This window comes from Chironomus tepperi, unplaced genomic scaffold (genome assembly GCF_022539635.2).
Source record: "Chironomus tepperi strain 1889 unplaced genomic scaffold, CSIRO-AGI_Ctep_v1 contig_93, whole genome shotgun sequence".
NCBI classification, from domain to species: Eukaryota; Metazoa; Arthropoda; class Insecta; order Diptera; family Chironomidae; genus Chironomus; species Chironomus tepperi.
In genome coordinates, this window is record NW_027226215.1 from 408581 (window position 1) to 433119 (window position 24539).

At 31.4% G+C, this 24539-nt stretch overlaps 3 protein-coding genes across 3 annotated transcripts; 2 read left to right on the forward strand and 1 right to left on the reverse strand.

The window, feature by feature from the left end:
• Positions 1 to 20: 20 nt before the first annotated feature.
• LOC139086906 (GATOR2 complex protein WDR24-like) lies at positions 21 to 2670 on the reverse strand. The gene is made up of 3 exons (XM_070635540.1): positions 2520 to 2670; positions 1046 to 2465; positions 21 to 918 (listed from the first exon to the last, which is right to left on the reverse strand). The coding sequence occupies exons 1-3, from the start codon at positions 2629 to 2631 to the stop codon at positions 21 to 23; spliced, it is 2430 nt and encodes an 809-aa protein (XP_070491641.1). The 5' UTR covers positions 2632 to 2670.
• A 1193-nt stretch (positions 2671 to 3863) lies between these two features.
• On the forward strand, positions 3864 to 22816 carry Grip (Glutamate receptor interacting protein). The gene is made up of 9 exons (XM_070635702.1): positions 3864 to 4527; positions 13779 to 13898; positions 16646 to 16852; positions 16934 to 17124; positions 17187 to 17637; positions 20255 to 20764; positions 20833 to 21163; positions 21571 to 22489; positions 22548 to 22816. Exons 1-9 carry the CDS (start codon positions 4356 to 4358, stop codon positions 22650 to 22652), a joined length of 3006 nt encoding a protein of 1001 aa, XP_070491803.1. The 5' UTR covers positions 3864 to 4355; the 3' UTR covers positions 22653 to 22816.
• An 87-nt stretch (positions 22817 to 22903) lies between these two features.
• On the forward strand, positions 22904 to 24446 carry Trmt6 (tRNA methyltransferase 6 non-catalytic subunit). The gene is made up of 2 exons (XM_070635640.1): positions 22904 to 23272; positions 23334 to 24446. The coding sequence occupies exons 1-2, from the start codon at positions 22982 to 22984 to the stop codon at positions 24381 to 24383; spliced, it is 1341 nt and encodes a 446-aa protein (XP_070491741.1). The 5' UTR covers positions 22904 to 22981; the 3' UTR covers positions 24384 to 24446.
• Positions 24447 to 24539: the final 93 nt, after the last annotated feature.

Below are 24539 nucleotides of genomic sequence, written 5' to 3' on the forward strand. Positions count from 1 at the left end.
TCATCAATGGTAAAACTGATCTACCAATCCATTGAACTCAATAATTTTTGAGTTATTTTGAGAGCTTTAGCCTCTCGATTTTCATTTAGTTCAGAAATACACTTGTTCATTTGAAGGAATGCCTTTAAATGCTCAGAATTTAAATTCTTCATTTGATTCGCACTGGAACCTTGCAAATAGTTAAGGCAAAAGTTTGGAAGCTTTGGATTTTGATATGCTACACATGTGTGTAAGATTCTACCAAACATATCACTTCGAATTGGCTGCTTCATGTGAGCTTTTTCAATAAAATCCATGAAGAAAGCAATGCACGGTCCAGAATCGAGAATCAATGATAAAATTGTGTCACGAGCTATTTCAGAATCAGCATGATGTGCAATGATGAACGATATCGCTCGATGTTCTTTCATGTAATCAAGTTCCACCAGTTTCCTGACTATATCTTTATAGCAAGGAATTGTTCGAGGTAATCGATCACATGCTTTGACTAATTCCGCTAATCCTATATCGTCTTTATTTTTAATACATATATGGACCAAAACAGAAACGTAAGCTTGAAAGAGTCGGTGATATTTCAAGACAACTTGAAAAACTTTGCGAAGTACATCAAAAGTAGCATCAAACAACATTGACAGAACTCTTGACTCATCCAGAAGGAAATGATTCCGTTGACATTCTGGAATCGTACAACGACTTTCCAGAAAAGCAGGACAAACATTTCCGAATATTGTCTTTAAGATTTTATCAGTTTCTGGATCTGCCATATGCTGTGATATCTCTTTTGTATTTAAGTCAAATTCAGTTTGGTGGTCTAGTGGATCAATCTTTCTCTTAACACATTGAACCTTTAATTTCAAATCATCTGGATCAATTTCTGCATAGAGCTGATCCTTTTCATCCTCGAGATCGTCAAATTCACTGTAAATTTTCAAATCAATGATTAATTTAACGGTTTTTCAAAATTCAAATATTTTGAATTTCAAAAATCCGGTAAAATTTGAACTTAAAATTCAAAAATTTAAAAACTGTTATAATTTGAACCTACCCAGCTTCCGCAAATAAGGAAACGACATCAGTGTCACCATGGTTTTTATTGGAATTTTCTTCTTTTGTTTTCACTTCATTTTCATTCTCATCATCAGAATATGAAAGTCTTTGAACTTTTCTGAACGGTTTGATGATGTCTTCATTTTCTGATTCGTCTTCAGAGCTATTTAGTGATGAATTAATTTTCCGTCCTTTAAAGCTATTATTCTCTGATATCTTATCACCGCTCAATGCTATTTGTAAGCTATGAGATGAAGCTGAACTAAATGAAGCTGTGGAATCTTTAGAAGTAAGCAAATTGTCCATTAAATCATCATTGTACATAAATTCATCATGTGCAGCCATAACATCTTCAATATTTGTATCTATGACAATGTTTGGTGGTGTTATGTGTCTTTCCAATTTATTGGCATTTTCCTTCTTGTTCTCATTTTCTTCTTCAATTTTCTTGTTATCCTGTTTATCCCAACCATTATTAATTGTGAAAATTCCACCTAAATGCTTGTTGGGATTACTTTCATTAGTCATATTTCCGTTAGCTTTAATTGGCTTCTTTTTGGTAATTTTCTTAATAGTTGGATCTTGTTCAGGCGCAGGGATGATTTTAGGTGGACCTATTTTCCCTAATTCCTTTTTCTTTTCAGTATATTTTTGCATAGCATCATCAAAACTGGTGCTGTTTTTAAAAATCAATTTTAATGCTTTACAGTCTTGTTCTTTCTGGGGCTCTACTACGACAGGTTTTGGAATTTGGAAATTTTTATTGACTTCATTCAATGGTTTTTGCTTATTTTTATTGAGTCCATTTAATGGTTTTTGCTTTTCTGGTGAACCTTGTGACTTATTTGAGATGCTTGCTTGCGGATCATACCTTTCAATCAGGCAAATAGGGTATTTTAAAGACAAGTTTAATCTCCTAGTTGTTTCATCTTCTTCATCACTTGACGAATCTGATAATGTTTTAATTCGTGGCTTCCTAAGTTTGCCATTCTTAATGATGAATGTTTGGAAGTTTTGTAGATTGTGATCGTGCTCATTTGTATTATTGTTGATTTCAACTTCCGACGGTTCTCGAGACAGATCTAGAACTCCTGAGATTTTAAAAAGATCTTTTGGAACAAGTTTAATGTCATTTTCTAGATTATGACTATTTTTGCTTTCTGTATCTTCGACCTTTATTGAATTATTATTCTCAGGCTCAGATGTATCATCAAGAAGTATCGAAAGTTGCTTTTCTACGTCATATGTTCCTGAATACCGGCATCTTCTTTTTGACACAGAACTATTTAATTCATCAACATCCAGTTTTTCAACTTTTTCCTTCTTAATTCGTGGCTTTTTATTCTTTTTGGCAGCTGCTTCATTCACCTTTTTTGGAGGTGCAAATAACAGTTCATCCGGTACATCCTTTGGATATTCTGTAATGTTTTTTATGAAAATAAATTGTCAAAACAAAAATAAATTTATAATACCAGGAAAGTCGTCGAGAATTTCCGGAACTTTCAGCTCTAATATTGAATTTATGTAGTAAGTAGCAATATTTTCACAAGTAGTAAGAATTTTCTCTTCACGTTCGCTATCCATTTCTGATTAAATTTTAATTAAACTTTTATTTTCTGTCATTTTTTAAACATAACCTTATTTTGAATTTAACATAAATCTGGTCAAATTTTTAAATTCGTGTCAACCGTTAGAAAGTAATAAATTTCAAAAAACTTTATTTCAAATAACATTCTTTAACTTAACTTATTCAAGACAATAATAATATTAAATCAATGGCACACGTGAGACGGACAAATTCGATATATTCCAATTGCCTCAAAAAACTTCTTAGCTTCATTTTCGTCATAGTCTAATATAATGCCTGTATCTTTGTTCTGTCTAATTAATTTTTCAAGCTCTGCTAATCTGTCCTTAAGTCTAACTGTCTTTTTAATTTGAGGTAATTTACTCCAATTTTTTGCGCTGTATGTTCCTGTATATCGGCATTTTCTGACAGATCTGGATCTTTTGATAGTAAATTCAGGATTTTTGTGATTCGTCTGTTCAGTTAATTTTCTCTTTTTACTTGGAGGCAGTTCATCTGATGATATAATTATTACATCAGCATCGTTAGGTTCGTAAGGACGTTCTGAAACATTCAGGAATATCGATAAATTGAAAATGTAGAATTTTTATCTGAATATCTTACCAGAATTATTATTTCCCAAAACCTTCAATTTACTGGATGTCTTATGAACCTGTTTAATTACTCTCTTAGGTTTTACATCCATTTTTCGAATGGCTAATTAGTTAAATTGCCATTTACTGTAACTTAGCCTACTTTTTGTAATATTTTTTTCAACTGATGAATTTTCTCATCCCTTGGATAATTTTTATGAATTTCAAAATAAAATTGACCGTTGGCATAAATTTATGTGTGAAGTGTAATTTGCGGTCAGCAAGCGCGTGTTTATAATAAATGATAGGATAACAATTTCCACATTAATGTTTCACATTGATATTTCAACAGCACTTGCGAGAAAATTATAAACAAGCTTTTAAGTTAAAAATCTCAAAAGAGATGAGATGAGATGAGAAGACACAAGACGGGAAAATGAAATATATATTGAGCATAACATCATCCACATATTGATCATGAGATTTCCTTACGTACAAAAAAAAAATTGTTTTCATTAAACAGCTTGTGCCTGCATTGAAGGGAAATACACTCTCAATTTTTCGCTGTGTCTGTCACTCTCTCAAAAATAATATTAAAATCGTACTCAATGCTCACTAGACGAGAAAAATTTACTCCTTCACAGTTGTGGATGATCGTTTGCTGTGAAAGGTTGAAGACAAATTCGTTTCGTGCTCGTGTATAATTATTCTCAATATTCTTCTTCTGTGTGTCTTATTTTTCATCTCAAATAGTTAGAGATTTTAGTGAATTTTTCCAATTTTTTTTTCATATATGAAAAATTCCTCATCAAGAAGGAAAATTCGCATTTAATTAAATTATTTAAGAAGTGATTGACAAATTGAATATGAGGAAAAAAATTGTGTAATTTAATCTGAAAAATGAATTTCAATGCCTACTACATACACATGAAAGAAATAAGAATATAAAAAGAAATATGAAGATAAAAAATTTTTCCTCAGTTTTCATCTTGTTCGCATTGCATTAAGTGGAAAAATAAGAAACGAGTCAGACACAAGAAAAACAGAAATAAAAAGACTAAGATAAAAAATAAATAAAAAGAGAGTGAGGAACAAGAGAAGTTTTTTTAAGAGGAAAAATCATAAATTTTCATACAAAAAAAAAAAAAATGAAATTGTGGAAATCCAAAAAATTGGCAACAACAAGTTGCGTGTCAGCAGTCAGTGGAAAACTAAATCTTAGTGGAAATAAAAACTATAAAGATGATGATAAAATCGAGACAATATCAGCAGCATCAACAGCAACCCCCACAAATCAAATAGCTAATGGATTACATCAAGGTAAAGAGAACATGTGGAAAGTTTCGTCTTTGTCGTCTAGAAATTAAGAAATGGGCGAGCAGCATGTGACACTTGATAGTCGTTCACTAGACCTAAAATTATCATTGCTTGTGATTCATCAATTTAGAAAAAAAAAAGTTTGAATATTTGTTTAGGGGTTCGCGAGTTTTAAATTATTTTGCAATTGGGACAGATTATCGGTAGTTCCTTAGACTATGATCCGCACTGTATCGCGAGCAGAGAATGTTGCAAAACTGGGTTTTATCTCCACTTGTACCCCAGCTAGATTTCTTTGAACTAGGAACTAATTTAAAAATTTTTACGGAGTAAACAACATTTTCTGGATTTCATTTTCCTCGGGTTCTTTTAAGGTTCTAGTCTTCAAAATAATTGTAGATGTTCTCATACAAAAATGCAAATTTACATTTTTCAACTGTCAAAAATTTGAATTTATTGTAAACACACTAACACTATGAAAGAAAATTTTCAAAATTTGATTTGCAAAATTTTCAACTTCTAGTTGAGTTTCGTTGGTACAGAAGTAATAAAAATGCTTTTTTATATATTATTCTAGCTAATTAAAGTTAAAAAGTAATGTTTCCCTTAATATTTGTCTAAATATTTGAAAATTTGCAATTTTACAAATTTTCTTTGTTTGTATTGGTGTACGATATGTGTATGAGAATATTTGTATCGCTTGTGGGCCTTAACGTCGGTCATATCACTTAATCTGTATGGGTGTTTGATTCTATTTGATAAAGACAAACATCCACGACATGCATTGCAACTCGAAACTGTACGAAAAACTCTAAAAATGGAAAGAGTTAAATCCAAATTTTAAAACATCCAGTTCCTTAAAAATCTCATTCAATTCTAGGAACGCACACATTCCCGGTCAATTGAACAGCACATGGCAGCCCTAATTAGTGCCAAACAATTTCCCCGAAAACAATAACAATGATTAATTCCGTATATTACAACTCTTTTACATCTGCTCACAAACCCTGCTTTCCTTTCCTCTATTTAATGTTTTGTATTATTGCCAAAAAACTATATTCTGCCAACAACAATTTCTTGTTTATGTCCTCACTCTCTCACTTTTCGTATTTCGCGTATTCTAATTCATCAAACTGAGTTTTTTCGTATGAATCAGCGTGGTGCCTCTTTTGCATATATGAATGGATATAATGTTTTATTTACTAAAGGGGGTGTAGATGTAGAAATATTGATGACATCATCATGTACATAAGGACAATTAGCATGTGCGTGATATTTGCATTTTTTTACGAAAAGGGTTGAATCATAACAACTGCATTATCTCTTCAAATATTGTCCTTGATTACATGAGACATTAATAAACGTGATTAAGCTTAAAAATAAGGGAATATTACAGTCATAGGTAAGGTGAGGGAAGCCACACAATAGATAAATCTGTAAAATTTAATGTTGGCTTTGTCGATCATGAAACAAAATTGCGACTATAAACACACACGAAGCAGAAAATAAATGAGTTCAAAAAATGAGAGAAGTAATTAAGATTAAGACTTGTCCGAACAGCACAGGCACAGCATTTTCGATAGGTCACCGGGACGTCGTCGTATTAACGCAGTGGTGGGCAACCTTTGTGCCGCGGCAACATAGTGTGCCATCAAAAATTCTTGGAAATGTCATGAACCGAATGCAGTGTGTGGTTCCAGTGAAGGCTTACCACCAAGATGTGTTCACCACTGTTTTAACAGTTACCAGCTAATGGTAACGTGACGACTGATCTCGACCCGTTTTTATGTCGAAGCATGTTGTTCCTTGTATTGTGCTGCTCGGGATTGAATTTTACAACAGCATTGACTGACTGACTTGAATGAAAATTTTCAGAGATGTCTAATTAAATTTATTACCATCAAATGCGATTATCTCTAACGAACTAAAAGACTAAAGGGTTACTTTTTTATATATCTACAAGCATACATTGTAACGTTACTTAATGCATTTTCACGATGCTACGTCGATAAGCAGCTCTTCTTCTTCATTTGTCTCTTTGATATTAAAAAAAATGAGTTTAAATTATGAACAAAAAAAAAAGAAAAATTTTCAATAAGAATGAAGTGAATTGATTATGATTAATGAAGCGTGCCTTGATGAATGAATGTGCAATTCCCTTTATATGGACAGCTATACCATGTAGTTCGCATCGTTAAACGTTTGTAATCAAATTTATCAGGAAATTTTATTAAAAATTACAAGGAATACATGATGTGATCGTACATCAGGTCAGTTTGGTTGGCAGATATGTTAACTGGATGTTCTCAAATGTTAAGCTTATGATGCACTTTTCCATGCAAAAATAAAGGGGCATGGCCGTTTAGAAATTCACACTCAGTAATTTGAAGTTAAAGGCATTTTTCTCCTTAGTTGGACTTTTTAGGATCACTTTTGATAGTTATTATTGTAGAAATTCATAAAACCAACATTTTGGCGTATAATTTGCTATGATTAGTGCTTTAATTAATGCAAAAATTCAAAAAATATCTCAATTACTGAGTGTGAATTTTTGTTCCATTTTTTAAAAATTTTCAGAAAATTTAATAAAAATCGCTAAATTTATGTGTTTATTATGATTTAAATTGTGGGAGCATAAAGATTTTAAGTTCCTTTTTAAGATTAGATTACTCTACGGAAGCAAATCATGCTTTAAATTAGTTTAATTAACATAATTAGTAATCTGTTTTTGAAAAAAATTATTTTTTTCCGTTGAAATTTTGAAAAAAAAATGGAACGTTATTTGCGGCTAAGCCCAAAGAATTCCCTGAAATTTTAATTTTTAATTGAAGTTCAATTTTTGAACCCAAATTTGAACTTTGATTTTTGAATTCAAAAATACGTTACTTTTTAAAAATTTTCTTGCGCTTTAGCCAATCCAATTCAGTAATTCGATTACTCACATACTCAATTCACTTACTTCTTTGTTCTAAAAAGCTAGTTTATAGGAAACAATCAAATAGTAATTTAATTATTATTGATTTTAAACGATTTGAGTTCAAAATTTATGAACCATTTAGATGCTTTATTGTCTGCGATATTCGTATAAAAATTTCACATTCATTGCTAAATTTCACATAAAAATAGCTGCAATATTTAATAGATAACAGAAGCGCCAACTTCCGTTCAAATTTTAATCTGCAATGAATGCTCTAATTATGAAGCAACCCTTTTGTATTTCTTATACAGACTGCTTATGAGAGTGAATAGCATTCTCTTCAACTTAGATTCTATAATCAATTAATTAATTAAATTTCGTTATATATGGTTTTATGAATTATTTTTTTCTCTTCTTCTGTTCGTCGTTCACAAGTCAGATGGGGATTCTAGTTTCGATAGTATTTATATATTTTAAGATATTATCTTGGTGTCATTTATTAATGACGTCAAGCAAGTCATTTATGAGTGATTTTAGTTACTGGATCTTTGAATTAACATGCAAAAAAATGAGGTTATAGAAGAAAATGACCGTTATTTTTTTGAAATTCACTAACACAATGATACCAAATGATTCGTAAAAATTTGATTTTTTTTCGACAGTTATGAATTTTAATTTGAATTTTTTGTAACCGTTTTCAAGAATTCAAATTTTTTGTCAGTGTTTTAGTTTCATTTTGAGCCATTTTGAGGAATATTAGGACGAAGTTTGTCTACATGGTCACTAAATGATGACAAGTCCATGCTTATCAATTTGAAAATATCGTTACCTTTTTAAAATTCCAAATTTAAATTCTTTACCAGCATTTTAATCATATTCACATATGTGGATACCCTAGTCAACTAGACTGTATCTTTTAATTCGATTGGCATTTTAAACACAAACGCAAAGTTTTTAACAGAACAGATGATTCTTTTATTATTATACATTGAACTCTTACGAAATTGAAGTTCGATTAGTCATTCGAGTGGAAAATACATGCTCTATATTATTGACTGTTTGTGCAAGTTTGTGTGTGCGAGAGCATGAGCATGAGATCGCTAACAAGCAAGCACACAAAAAGAAGAAGAGACTTGAATGTATGCATGAAAAGTGTTGTGAAAATGATTCAAATATCAAAAGGGAGATCTCGTCACTTTAGTTTCTTTTTCTTCCTATATTTGCCGTATTTTGACACGCGATAGAAATGGCGGTCGACGATGAGTGAAAAAAGACATACAATAAATAAAGAATCTATCGACATAGATGCGTTGCTTTTAATGTTCAATTTACATTAAAAGGTTTTGTCAGATGGAAATTTTCTTTTTATATCGTCACTATCCATCTATAAGATATTATGTCAGGAATATAAATTTATCCTAAAAAAATTAAGGTCAGAATTTACTTCCCCCCTTTGATGATGATCATTTAAGCATGACTAAAATATTACTAATTGAAAACCCTCGTATAATAATTTAAATTTATAGTATTAAGACTAAAAGAAACGGTAACGTGACTATGGCTTTATAGCGGCGACTCATCTTTTGATTGACTCATTTTTTTATGATTTATAGGGATGGATAAAATTAGATCTTCTTGCTATGCTCCCTTTTAAAAGCTGATTTTCATGGTAAAATTAAGATTAATGTGTTATTTTGTCTGATAAAGTAGAAAATGTTTATTTTGATAATTGTGGGGAATTTCATGTGGCCGTTGAAGTTCAAAATGATCATTTTAGAATCCGGACAAGTTCCTGGATTCATAACGGAATAAAATTTGAATTTTCTTTCAAACACTAACACAATGACAAAGAATGCAAATTTTTGTTTTCATAGAAATTTCATGATTTTAAGCCAATATTCTCGTATATAGAACAATATAAAAGAATAATCAACTTCAGCTGAGTCCAAATCTTTCATTTATTTGCAAAATAAGCTAGCACTTATTAATAATTTGTGCAAAAACTAAAATTAAAATTTTAGTATGATTGTGTGAGTGTTTGTTCAAAAATTTTGAACTTCAAATTCAAATTTAAAATGGTCGTTGAAAATTTAAGGAAGAAATCAATCTTTTAATGAAATCCGCCTCTGGCAGAGTCTTGGTCTCGTTCTCAAGAACTCTTAATTTTGAGGTTGATTCCATTTGATATTAATAAAGTTGTCCGTTAACCAGCCTTAAATGAGTTGTGATAATAACTTCATTTGTGTCTCTCGTAATTCCAAACCGTACCAGAATGCGCTTCAACAGTCATCATCTCATGAATAGTTTCTAACAGCAGTCTCTAATTTTCCATTGATTGGATTAAATTAAGCTCCGAAAAAAATAAAATAAAAATAAAGTAATTTTAATAAATTATGAAATCAGTTAGTTAACACATTTTCATAAATGCGATGTAGCGTGCATGTCTATCACCCTAATTCTAACACTTATTCTCCATGCATCTATATTTAAACAAAAAATAAAAAAGATATTTGACAAAATCAAAGTTATTAGACACGGCTTTAAGTTCAATCTTTAAGATATTTGATGGGCCATCCTCACGTTTATATAATCAAACAAGATTCTCAAATTGAAATAAAAGCAAAAAAATCACTAAATTAAGAACGAAGATCAAGAGACACTATTTTGTTGTGTTTTGGTGTGTTAAAAGATTTATTATCCCATCGTGCGTCTCTAATGAGTTGCCAAAGAAAATATTTTCACTATAATTTAATCTCACTCGCTTTGCTATCGTTTGCTCTGTGTGCAATGATTTGTTGCACTCTTGTGATGTGAAGGAAATTTGATTTGATGCGCCTTCCTTAACGCTGTTTGGCTGTGTATGATGAGAAAATATAATTTAATGAGAAATCTTTAAAGTTGATAGAAAATGTGTCGCGCAAGTTAATTTGAGATTTTGTTATGGATATCAGATTTAGTTCATGTAAAGTCTATTGAAGTGAAGATTTGGGGTACGCTTGGGTATATCCAGGAGAGTGGACAGAGTGAGTTGCGAAAATAGTAAAAACTCGATGGATTTTAGGGAAGAGTCAATCCACATTCATCGATAAAGACTCATATTAGACTTCTAGTGTCTGAAATTAAGCTCTTTGATCAATTTGTGATTAATCGTGAACTAAAGACTTTTCAATTGAAATTAAAACAAATTATTTTCGACCTTTTTAACATATTTTCCTCATTTAAAAAAATAACGGTCAGATAATTTTTGAATTTTTGAACCTTAAAATAACGGTCAGACAATTTTTGAAATTTTGAACTTGATAATAACGGCCATATTATTTTGGAATTTTTGAACCTGATAATAACGGTCATATTATTTTGGAATTTTTGAACCTCAAAATAACGGTCGTTTTCCGAAATAGCGCAGATCTGAATTAAATCTCATCATACCTAGACTCTGTCCCATGTAACGTTACAAATGAACAACCCTAAAAGACATTTGAGCGTGTGAAACTCAGACGACATCTCCGGCAATAGAAAATGAATATGAAGTCATAAAACTCAAATCCATTGAATCCCTAAATCTGTCAAAATATCACTTCTTAAGAGTATTTACTTTATGCCTGTATCGATAAGTGTCAAAATGCTAAATGATTTCTTAATTCCATAATAAATGTCGACAATTTCTTTTTGACATGCTTACTCCATTCCTATACATCACAAGAAAAAATAAAGGGAAAGAATAAGTAACAGGAAATGCAAAGTGCATTAAAGGAACTGATAGATTTCTGAAAAGAGTTTAAGTATTAATTTGTTTGCATTAACACAGCACGTCCTCTTCGTATTGGTAACAATGACATCCCATTCACAAATTGTGCTTGCTACTCATCTTTTTTTTTGGAAATCCATCCCTAATTTTTAAGACGCATTTGTCATGATTTTCATATGCTGATTAATAATGCCGAGATTCATGCCGTTTTACGGCTGTTGTGTGTGGCATTTTTTCGGGTATATGAGAATGGAATGGATGAATAATTAAGAAAACTTTAGCTACCGTATTGCGGAATATCTTTAAGATATTTTTTTTTCAGTTGTTAGACATACAATATCTCCCCAAAAGTCGTTTCATTTCCTCTTCCTTTTTTTAATGGTTTTGAATTTCATTAGCACATTTTAATGCGAGAATTATTGTCTTATTTTGGCTAAATTTGCTTTGTGGTTGGGATCCGTTGAAAGAATCTGGTGATTTAATGGCTTAGTGATCAATGGATTTACTAGTCTATGCAGTTCTGTGGTTTAATAAGGAAATTAAAAGTCGTATTGAAATTTAAAGGATTTCAAAATTTTAAATCAACTAAAAAAATTTGAACTTCAAGCTGAGTTCAATTTGATTTGAAATTCAAAAAACCGTTAAACCACAAAAATCAAAAAATTCACATGGAGACCATTAGGAACTGTTAGCTATTATTGTCTATCCATAAAAATAATATTGAATTTTATTGTGTTGAAATATAAAACTTTAATGGAGCATTTGGTTTAATGTGATTCCCCTCCTTTTTCTACACAGTACATAAACTTCATGCTGTGTCATAAGAAATTATAAAATAACTTTACAGCCACAAAAAAAAAGTGTAGAACATCAAAGCCACTTCTCATACAATCATCGATGTCTCTTTTTTTATAATTTCTTCTGTTGTACATAACTTTCATCATGAATAAACATTGTTGAGAATCTTTCTTTTTTTGTGCTGTGTTGTTGCATTAAAATGTGCAGCACCATGAGCAGTAATAGCATAAAAAGAATAAAGAATTTATGCAAAGATGAATTGATTTGCGTGGAGACATAAAGAGCAGCTCATTCATCTGGAACACACAAATAAATACTGAATCTCTCTCTTTTGTCTATTCATGGATGTTTATTTGCTTACAGTGAATTTACATACAAAGAATTTATGGAATGAAATTGTTTGTTTTTTTATTTGTCGGGATGGGCGAATGCCCTTTTAAGAATTGCTATTTTGTATGAGATTGGCAAGATTTATTGCATTGTTTTTATTTGTGTTCGAACGTAGTTTTTCGTGGAATCAATTTCAATTTGATAGCATAATTCATTTAAATTTGTGGAATTCCTTGTAAAGAATATTGTGACTCAGAAAAAATTGTCACGAAAAAGAAGAGGATTTTGATGAATAAGTGCAGTTATTGAGCCACCCACGTCCTTAATCGGATATAAATATTAAGAATTGGAATCGAAATACGGACTTTAAAAAATTGCAAATTTAAGTATTTTCTGTTTATTTTTCAAGCTCATAACCTATTGAATACATAACTTTGAGCTGTATAATAACAAAAGATCGATAATATGATTAGCAATTATGTCCAGGAAGGCTATATTTAGAAAAATGAAAAATGAACCAGATTGTAAACAAAGAAATGAATTTTTGAATCTTGAGCTTTTTGAAAGCTTTTTTAACGGAAAAAATTTGAATTCATTGTAAACACTAACACTATTAAAGAAAATTGTTAAAAATTAATTTGTAAATTATTTTACTTTTAGCTGAGTTTAGCTAGTACAGAAGCATTGTAAATGATTAATTATTCACTAATGTAGCTATCTTAAGTCAAAAAATAAAGTCTCTTTTGATATTTCTGGTAAATATTGCAAGTTTCCAATCTTACAAATTCCCTTGTTTGTATTAGTGTAAAAAAATTTGTACAGCCAAATATATTTTGTATGAGAACATCAAGGATAGAGACCAAGAGACTTAAAGGAATAAGCTAGACTACATAAAGTGTCACACAACTTTGTCCTCAAAATATTAAACACCCCATTAAACTGCTTGTTTTAATTTCAAAATAAAACTTGATTGACTTCATAATACGCTATTTAATTCATCAAGCTTTAGATTTATAGTAGGCCGACATCATTTTATCTCATTTTCACTCTCGTCACTTAAATGAGATTTTTTTCATATCTAGATATCATCGAGAATTGAGTAATTCATTGTGCCAACAGAGTGAGGAGATGGGCAAAGAATGTTAATTAATAATTTGTCATTATTTTCCTCTACTATGGCTAATTAATTTATTTAAATACAGAATCATTCAGTTTACATGCTGCATTCGCCACACACGCGTACAATTTATTTACATTGTGCTAAAATTCTTGACTTTTAATGAACTTTGGAAAAAGTCGTTAAATTCGTTTTTGAATTTTTCATTTCGTTAAGTTTTTTGAACTTCAAAGATTCGTTAAATTTATATGATTTTTTGAAGTTCAATATTTTTTGAATCTTAAAAGTTCGTTAAAGTTTTTAAAATTTCAAAGTTCGTTAATTTGAATTTTCTTCAATTTCAGGTCGTGCATTAAGTCCAGCACAATCAGAAGATTCAGGCTTAGCAGCCGATCGAGGGACAACATATGCAACAATTTCAATACCAAGACAGAATGCACAATCTATGGGAATCATATTCGCTGGTAAGATTTATGTTTGTTAACTATTTATTTACTATTTGTACCTTCATTTTTCTTTTTTTCACGATTTTCCACTTTTTCTTTTTAAAATTATACATAAAATAAACATTTTCTTCTTATTATTTTTTTCCCGTCTTGATCTAAAAATACATCAACACACGGCTTGTTTTTTGTGTGTTGCTGATGAAGAAGAAGACATAAGACACATAGAAAGATTTTCGTCACATATCATTAAGATGTAAGAAATCATGTTGGAGTCGACGTCAAATTAATTTCAAAAAAAAAGAAGGTTTCTTTTAAATGCGGGAACGGTAGCAAGTCATGATTTTGATTTACAATTTTCCCTTTTTTCCCTTTTCTATTCGCGATATAGTTTTTCACTTTTCTTTTTATTTATTTGTGTATTATTCATATTAAGATTGTTGTCTGTTGAATGAAAATATCACAAAGAATAACTTTTTTCTTTCTATTTGCTTAATATGATGATTTTCACGGGGGCGATTGCCAATAGCTCTTTTTTCGCTTGAAAAGTGGTCATTAAAAGTGAAAAATTACCATTATATTCGTGGCAGATAGACAGACATCGTAAGAAATAATATCAAGTAACAAGTTGCGAAGTTAACGATCATCAACATACATGATTGTGCTTATTGACTGACATTTAATTTTGACTAGTGAAATTTTAATATTTTTTACGTGTCATTTTCCATGAAAATGACCTTATTTTCAAATATGTTAAGCATATCGGTCTGGTACCTTGAATTTTTTTTTTTTTTGAGAAATTGGTTTTTGATGCTTTTGACATTTTTAACGTATTTTTCAAATTCAAACTAGGTTTTAGAAAAAATTTGCATCATTAAAAACAAATTTTATTTCGCGTCTATTGATCCAAAAAATTTACTATTTTGCATCCTCTGAAGTAGAGATGTCAATACAAATACCCAAATACCCAAATATTTGGGGTATTTCGTACTATTTGGGGTACCCCAAATATTTGGGTTTAAACCCAAATATATTTGGGTCTACCTTAAATCGTCAATATTTAGGTACTCAAAATAAAACTTTTCATTAAATTTTTGATTTTCATTGAAATTTACCGTGAAATTTTTTGCCAATTTAAATTTAACCTCATATTTTGAAATATAAAGCCTAATACGCTAACATTAATAAAATTTGTCAATCATAAAGTTAGCATAGATATTTATATTGAATTTAAATGTTTTTTGATGCATATTCTAGACCGAAAGTATAGTAAAGTTGCATAAATTCAGTCTTTTCACCCAGACACAATAGGCAATCTACAGGGAGAAAATCATATTTCTGTATGCAGATAATAGAAGATAGAATCTTCGAAAAGGTAGTTTGGTTGATCTGTATCAGACAGAATTAAAAAAAATCTGTTCAAGAATCTGCTGTCATTGTCTGTTTTAATCGTTTCTCGTTGGTACAACTTTGGTACAACCTTAAAAATTGATACAAGAATTATAATATTTACTCGATTGACTTTTTTAGCTCATTATTTTAATTAAACTAATCGGTAAATGACTTTTGCAATGATGGCAAAAAAAGCTCAGCTGTTATTTGAAACAATTTTTAAACAAAATATTCTTGAAATTGTCCTTAACTTTAGTTTTTAGATCAAAATTTTTTTAAAAATATTTGTACAAATATTTGGGGTTTAATATTTGGGTATTTGGGTATTTGTACAAATAGTGAAAACCCAAATAATTGACATCTCTACTCTGAAGCTAATATTTCAATTTGTTTCGCTTTAATTGAAGCAAAAAATTTAATATTTTAGCATCAATTGAAGCAAGAAAGTCAATAGTTTTGCATCAATTGAGGCAAACTTTTCAAATTCTCAACGAATTTTCTCTTTAAATTTTCATCAATTGTCAGAAATCATTAAAATATCATGAATTATGAAGGGAAAGGGAAGAAATTCAATCCCGCATCTCTTTCTGTATTTCCTTGGCGACGAATGTCTGCAATTTAATGCATATTCTATGTTTAGTCATATTTGTTTCTCTTGTATTTCTTCATAATTTTCTGTACTTAGTCAAATTATTCACGAGAAATTAAATTTAAATTCGCGTCAAATTCAATTACTCATGTAATACTAAAAATGAGCAAAATTAACCATAGTTGGATATTCAGTAATTAAAAGTCAAAGTAACCTCCAAATGTAATAAGAAATTCACTTCAAGAAGAGTTAATCCGCAGTTAAACCATCCACATATCACTTAGAATTCAAAACATAACAAAACACAAACATTTTTCCTTACGAATGGAAGTAAAAATGCAAAAAGAAAAACAAGACAAGAAAAGAAACTGTCGCGAGAAGATGTTTAATTATAATTTATTTCCAATGGCAAAGAGACGTTTGAGAATAAGCGACGAAAAAAAGTCACTCTCTTTATAATTTATGATTTTTTATTTCTTTTTTTCATTTCATGAATGAAGATAGAGGAGGATGAAAAATGGCTGAGAATTTGTATTACAATTTTGCGCACATAAAATTAGGTTTTACCCACTTTCCGCTTGTAGACAGCCATTAATATGTCAAAGAATTCAATATTCATGATAAAACAAAAATTTAAAATTTTAACGGTTTTGAAAAATTCAAAATTGATTTCATTTTGAACTTTAATAGTTTGAATTTCAAATGACCGTTATTTTTGAACTTTACAATTTTCCCGATTTCAGAGCTCCCAATCTCACTGAATTTTCTTCTGTACATTTATTTTCAGATCGTCCCGATGTCTCCTATCCGCCAATGATTGAAACAATTAATCTACTGGAACCAAATGCTGATTTCTTAGCGCCAGGCGATCGTATCCATCAAATTGATGGAATCTCGACAGTTGGTTTAACAAATGATCAAGTAATGAATCTATTATTGTGTAATCGAGAGGAAAATGCTGTCATTGAGATTGAATATTCACTGCCAGACTATCGTAAGTAATAAAGACAAGCAGCTTAAACTTCAAAATATCTAATTGAGCGTAAAATATTCATATTTTTTTATCATTAATTAGTTTCACAAAATAGTCTTTGTGTCACAACGAAATTGGCACAAGTAATAGTTGAACGGGAAAATGGATGTCTCGGTTTAACGCTTCGGGGAGGTTCAGACATGCCTATTATTGTGACAAATGTTCGTGCTTATGGACCGGCATATAAAACTAGTCGTATAAAGCCAGGCGATCGTGTTTTGCGCGTCGACAATGTAAGGAACATTTATATTGTCAGCTATTAAGTACTAAAAAATAATTTTTCATACTCAATCAGGTATCTCTCGTACACAAGTCATTAACGGAAGCGCAACAAATTCTAAAATGTGGACACAACAATCCATTCTGTAATCTCACAATTGAATATGAAGTGTCGGTCATGCAAAGTGTTGAATTTTCACTCGGTCCGTTACTAATTGAGATAGAACGCTCAATGAATGAACAGATGGGATTAGTTCTATGTAATTACATGCCACTGTCATCAGATTTCAATCGTATTGATTCCTTACAGCCAGTTGGAATTTTCATTTCAAACATAATTCCTGCAAGTATTGCTGATCGTTGCGGTGCCTTATCGATTGGTGATCAAGTTTTATCTGTTGATGATACAATTATTGAGAATACTGGATTTGCACCTGATGATGTTTTACAATTAATTGACTTAAATTGTACGAAAGGATTTACGCAACTTCAGATACTTCCTGCACATGCCATACTCAGGCGAAAAGGTAAATGAACTTTTATTGAAATTAATAATGCAACTATAAATTAAATAATGCAATTAAGCTACTTGAGATGAGGAGTTAAGTGTTTTTAGTGATGAATGAGTATTAAGCAGTTTTGGTATGATAACTTGAATTTTCTAACGGCTCTGGAAAATTTAAACGTTTAACTGACTTTTGAGATTTGAACTTTTGCTTCATTTGATGCGAAAATTTCAAATTTTCAACGATTTTTCAAATTTTTCTAACGGTTTTGAAACATTCATATTTTAACGAACTTTTGATATTAGAATTTTTGCCTCAATTGATGCGACAATTTAAAATTTTTAACGGTTTTTACATCTAACTTTGTAGGAAACCACGCAAAATGCTCTCAAATGTTGGACAACAGCGCTAAATAATGAAAATACTTTAAAATGCTTATTTTATTCTGCGTACATAAACATGCTAAAAATACAAATATGAAATATATTTATGATATACACACAATCGTCAAGAAAGAGTTAGTATAGTAAATTGATACTCATTCAAGATTAAGTGGCATTATCTTAATGGGCTTCTCGCCTCTTGTTAAAAAAATGCAAATGCATTGCATCGAAAAATCATTCAGACATTTAAGAAAAATATAAACAGCATGTAGCATAAAAATGTCTTAATTTTTTTTATCGTTGAATCGTGAAGACTTCTTAGTTCTAAAAATGTTTGGGATTTGAAGAAAACATGAAAATATTTTATTATTATATATTTGAGACATCACGATCTTAATTTTTCTAAATTGTTTTCCTCAAAAAACAAAAAAATTCCTTGAAAGAGCATCGCGCGTCAAAACAGCTGTTCTACATCTAATGTCGCTGTCTGCTGTTTTACAATAACACAATGTATGGTATGTAGGCACTCCCATGCAATGCAATGAGAGAGAATTGTACACAATCAGAACAAAAAAAGGAAGTGTGCAGGGGGGCAAAAGCGTGAGAGATTATTATTCATTACTACTAATTGTTTTGGATGATGAAATTTTCATATGTAAGAATGTTCTCAAGTGTCTCTTTAAGAATGTCATTTCCTTCTGTTATAGATATTTAGAACCACTATTATTATGTATTTATTGCTTTATCATATTGCTGTATCAAAGTGCTGTCCAAATTGTGTGGTGCGACACACAAGTGTTCCATCGGTTAATGCCAAGAACCGTGTGTCGAGTACGATTTTGGTCGTGGCTTATCACTAAGTGAGTCTAGGTAGCTCAGTGGCGGGTAATTCAATACCTAATTATTGTGATATCGACCAAGTGTTCGCGGGTTCATGAGTTCGCGACACGATATGTCCCATTCATATGCAGTGGAAATGAGGCTCAAAACCTCCCATGTAGGATAAAGACAATAAGCTAACAATAGCCACATCAAAAAAAGTGGTTCTGATTACACTATAAACTGGATGTCTGTACTGAGTGTAGAGGTCAGATGTAGCACTAAGATGTGCCATGCCGCAAAACAGTTTGCCCACCACTGCTCTTATCATGTGATCATCAACATTAGAATCATCCACAAAACAACAAGAATGAATCTTGTCTGAAAATTCAATTGAATCTCTTTTTGCGGCATAAACATGTAATTTATTGCCACAAATCCTTAGTGCAATGCATCTTATGATATGAAAATAATTTTAATTAAATTCATCATCCCATTTCCTTCTTAGTCTTCAATTTCATTCACGATCATATTTACTTGATAGTTGGCGCATTAGATTCCTGATGTCAATCATATGTTCATTACAGTCGCAAGCCATAAACAAGTAATGAGAGAAAGAGAAAATAAAGTTTAGATCAATGATATCATTAATGAAGTCGGATGAAAATGCAAAGGAATAAATTGGATTTGTAACGACTTTTTGAGATTTGAATGGTAATGTTCATGAGAAAAGGACTGAATTTTCAAAATTATTAGGAAATGTTTGATTTGAGTTATTTTGACATATTTTGCTGGTCGTAGAGATCAATTATGATCTATGGTTATGGATATACTTAGGCATGCTTAATGTCTGTGCATATACTGTGAAAAATAAGCAGAATTTTAAGATTCTTACTGAAAATCTTATACATGATTGACGAGGGATAAGAAAAGTTCAAATTTTCAAAATACGCAAAATTCAAACTCTCAAAAGCCGTTATATTCAAATTCTCAAAATCCGTTAAATTCAAACTCTAAAAATCCGTCAAATTCAAATTATCAAAATCCATTAGCTCCAATTCCGACGTTTTGAGTTATTGTACCTGCAATATTTTGCACAGTTTTGCATAAAATTGTGCTTAATTAACGGAAATAGCATAACACCGATCAGATAATACCAAGAAAATTCTAATTAAATGACATCTCATTCACCACTTGAGAACACAGATCTTCGGGAAATGTGCTAATAGGAAAGGAAAATGTTAGAATCATTATTCTATTAATATCCATATGAGATACATTCATAGCATGTAAATGTGATTCTAACTTTAATCTTCTTGTATCAAGATGACAACATGTTCATTTTTATATTCCAAAATGAGCAATAAAACTTGTCATCTAGCTACCACATTCCCTAATGAATGACTGTATAATAAATATTCTGTGTCTATATTTAGGTCTTCAATGTACGAGTCCTAAATTTTCCGGCGGCTATAATACAATGGATCCACGTCGTACACCAAAAATGAATCAAAATAAGAAATTCTTTCGTAAAAGTTCATTGCCATTGGATAATAATGCCTTAATAACGGCCCGTACCGAAAGAATTCAAGTCGTACTTGATTGTACGCATGGCTCGGGATTGTGTCTAAGCATGACACCGCAAAGTGGAAGTGGATTTGTTGTCACGAAAATTCTACCCGATTCCGTTGCTGAACGATCAGGTTGCATTCAAAAAGGCGATCGAATTATATCCGTCAATAAGCTATACAATCTGGATATCCAGTTGATTCGACAGATCTTAAGAGATGTTCCAATGACTTATCAGTCACAGCAGACACAAAATGCACATTGGGTTGAAGTGGAAGTTGAATTTGATATGATTGTTGATGAATCGACGCGTGGCGTTTTTAATATCAAATTAATGAAGACGAGTCGGAATGTTGGACTTGGAATCACTGTTAATGGTAAGTCATGCATATGCACAATCACTTCCAGTAAGTGTTTCTAATCAAACATATTATTTCCTATCAAGGTTCATCACATGGTGCTTTTGTTGTTACGGACATAAAAGCTGGATCGCCATCACATCGAGCATGCATTAAAGTTGGGGATATAATCATGGCAATCGACCAACAGTCCTTAAAGCATTATAATGTCGATGTCTTATTAAAAGAAAATAAAAATGACTGCATCACATTGACAATAAAACGGAATCCCGTTCCTGATTACCTCTATGAGAATCAGAATCGACAGAATGCCAATCCAACTTATGCAAATTATGATGTCCTTAACTCATTTAATGGACTTTCTCTGAATAATGGTGGAAATAACAGCAGTAGCAATAACAGTAATAATAATAATTTGTAAGTATCTTAATCGAGATTGCTGGATAGGGGTCGACATGGCTAATTTGGATGGAGGGTGGATTAAGGAAATAAAGCACATCTATGCCTACATACACACTGTTGTACACTAATACAAAGAAAGAAATTTGTCAAATTGGAAATATCAAATTTTGACACAAATATCAATAGATAGATTATTTTCTTCCTTTTGCTAACTAGATTAGCATATAATAAAGCACTTCCAATGCTTCAGTGCTAAAATAACTCATTTGAAAGTAGAAAATTTTGCAAATCATATTTTGACAATTTTCTTTCATTGTGTTAGTGTTTACAAATAATTCAAATTTTTGGCAGTTGAAGACTGCATTGCCTGCCTTGTTGCATTCTCATTTGATGTTAACTAATCCAATTCCATTCCCCTACAGAAGATCAAATGAAGTCCTCATGAAGCCCAACTCATCACCGTACTATAATGAAGAGCCACATTATTCAGTCGTGCCTGCACCACGATTTTGGAATACAATGAAGCCAAATAAAGCGGAACAGCATTCAGATGATGTTATGGGAAATTCAATTTCAGCAACAGACTTGGTCAACTATAATAATATTGATTATGCAGCTGCACAACAAATGATGAGTTTAAGTATCGGACCGACATCTTCACATGGTACACAGACAGAAGAAAATGATGGAAATGATTCAGTCTTTCAGCCTATCCCAAATAATTCACTGATGACATCGTCATTTATCACACAACAGCCACATGTATTTAATGTTAAGTTACAACCGAATGGTGCTTCCGTGTTAGGAATAACATTGTCTGGTAATGAAGATGGACAGAAGCCAATAATAATTAGTGGATTAGCTGAAAATGGCATAGCTGCAAATACAGGACAAATACAAATTGGTGACACACTTTTAGCAATTAATAATGAGAATGTAGTCGGTATGCCTTTGTCATGTGCCACAAAATTGCTTCAAGTTCAGGATGATGTAATTGAACTGAGGCTGTCCAGAAGCAATAATCAAATGACAAACTCAATATTGTCAATAAATGAGAAAATGCCACAACCGCAAGCACTTTATGCAGAAGTCCAAAGACGTCCATTAAACTTGATGAAGGCAGATGCAATATCAAATTCAAGTAGTCGCAGTGGAAGTAACAATAGTGATGGACAGTTAAAGACTATTCATGTAACATTGTATAAGGATCAAGTTTATGATGATTATGGATTTTCTGTATCGGATGGATTGTATGAGCGTGGTGTCTATATTAATAGGATTAGAAGTGGAGGACCTGCTGATTCAGTTAATGTCCTCAAGCCTTATGATAGAATTATTCAAGTAAATTTTCATTAATTTTCCTTTATTTCTCATAAATCTAAATAATCTTTAATTACAGGTAAATGGAACTAAAACAGTGGATTTTGATTGTTGCCTTACAGTGCCTTTGATCGCAGCATCAGGAGATAAAATCAATCTGATTGTACAGCGTGGAATATTATGAGAACAGGAGAATCTTTTTGACAGAAATTACTTATACTATTATTAACTTTTGAGTATTAACAGATAATTTACACATTATTCTGTAGATTATAAGACTATTTGAATCACTAATATTTTCTTCTTGATTGGAAATAAAATGCAGGAAAACTTTTTATGGAAAATTTATTTTAACGGCTTTTCATAATTTGAAATTATCTTTTTCAGAGGGGTTTGTAACGGTTTGTTGTGAAACCGAAACGTGAGTCTGTGAGGGGTTGACAACGATTTGTTTTGAAATAGAAACGTGAACCTTAGATTGCTGCCGACAACAAGCTTAAAAAATAATTAAAAATGAGTGATAAAGTACAGGTTGGACAATATATTATAGTCCAGAGACAAAACTATACAAAATTGCATAAATTTGACAAGTTGGAATCTCAAATTACATTGGGACGTGAAATTATTCAGCTACGAAATATTGAAGGTGCTAATTTCTTCCAAACATTTAAAATGAAGTTTAAACAGTCAGGAAAGAAGCGATTGTATGAATTAGAGCTATGCGATAGTGCTGCAGATGTTAAGGAAATCCTCAAAAGTATGGAATCTGGTTCTGACAACAGAAATATTGTTGATGACGGGAAGGTAACATTTTAGTGCTGGAACTTGATTGTCAGTCAAATTATTAATTTATTTCTTTTTGCAGTCACAAACTCTTTCAAATGATGAAGTATTAAGCTTGAGGGAAACAAAGGCAGATTCTAAGGAGATTATAGAAACAATCATAGCCAATTCCAAGTCATTCAATGAAAAAACTGAATATTCTCAGGAAAAATACATCAAGAAGAAAGAAAAGAAGTATTTTGAATTTGTACAAATAAGGAAGCCAACAATTAGATTACTAGCTGAGATTTTCTACAGACAAGATCCTGAAAAGGCATTAGGATTAAGAATAGATTCGTTGTCACAGCTTATTTCTTATTCTGGAATCAATCCAACTGGAAATTACCTTCTTTATGAATCTGGAACTAGTGGATTAGTGCCTGCTGCATTTTTGAACTCAATGGGTGAAGTAGGAAATGCTCAATTAATTCATATGCATCCTGGAAATTTCCCACAAAAGCAGGCTATATTCGCTTTAAATTTGTCCGAGGAACAATTGAAGAAGTGTATATCCGTTAATATTTATTCAGTTTTACGGCAGTTCTATCAAGGACCAGCAGAATTGCCAGAAGTGTTAGATTCTGAGAATGCTGATGCCGAGACCAGAAAGAGAAAGCATGAAAATGGAAACGATGATGAATCGGAAGAGAATCCATCAAAACGTGCCAACTTAGAGACAGAAGATGCTCCAGTGAAACCGGCAGAAAGCAAGTTTCAACAAAGAGAAAAGGAAAGGAACCTAAAGAAACAGAAATGGCAAGAAGAGAACGAGGAAGCCTTAAAAGTTCTCCGAAATAAAGTTGATTCTCTCACAATTGTGTCTAAAGAAGACCCAGTTCCTATTTTAAAAGAATTACTTCCATTTGTTAATCCTGGTCGGCCTGTCGTTTTGTTCCATACATGCAAGGAAATCCTAATGGAATGTTATTCAGCAGTTAAAGCCATGAGTGGATTAATTAATGTTCGATTGACGACTAATTTTATGAGAAATTATCAAGTACTTCCAATGAGAACACATCCAGCTGTTCAAATTCAAGGATCAAGTGGATGGATCTTAACTGGATATACGATAGATCCAAGAAATAGTGAATAGATTTTTTAAATGCATTTTTGTGACTTCTTATTAATCAATAAACAACCAATTTGTCAAAAGTAAGGATTTATTGACTTTTAAGAGTATAGATAACGCCTACACAGATTAGAAGTACTCAGATTGACTTATCTGGGATGAATCATGTCAGTATTAACG

What these genes read in the sequence shown, in the direction of transcription:
- Grip (XM_070635702.1), top strand. Translation starts at nt 4,356, where the DNA reads ATGAAATTGTGGAAATCCAAAAAATTGGCAACAACAAGTTGCGTGTCA. An exon ending in AGCTAATGGATTACATCAAG is followed by an intron (nt 4,528 to 13,778) that starts GTAAAGAGAACA and finishes CTTCAATTTCAG; the next exon opens with GTCGTGCATTAAGTCCAGCA. An exon ending in AACAGTAATAATAATAATTT is followed by an intron (nt 21,164 to 21,570) that starts GTAAGTATCTTA and finishes ATTCCCCTACAG; the next exon opens with AAGATCAAATGAAGTCCTCA.
- Trmt6 (XM_070635640.1), top strand. Translation starts at nt 22,982, where the DNA reads ATGAGTGATAAAGTACAGGTTGGACAATATATTATAGTCCAGAGACAA. An exon ending in ATATTGTTGATGACGGGAAG is followed by an intron (nt 23,273 to 23,333) that starts GTAACATTTTAG and finishes TTCTTTTTGCAG; the next exon opens with TCACAAACTCTTTCAAATGA.
- LOC139086906 (XM_070635540.1), bottom strand. Translation starts at nt 2,631, where the DNA reads ATGGATAGCGAACGTGAAGAGAAAATTCTTACTACTTGTGAAAATATT. An exon ending in AATTCTCGACGACTTTCCTG is followed by an intron (nt 2,466 to 2,519) that starts GTATTATAAATT and finishes AAAACATTACAG; the next exon opens with AATATCCAAAGGATGTACCG. An exon ending in TCCTTATTTGCGGAAGCTGG is followed by an intron (nt 919 to 1,045) that starts GTAGGTTCAAAT and finishes GAAAATTTACAG; the next exon opens with TGAATTTGACGATCTCGAGG.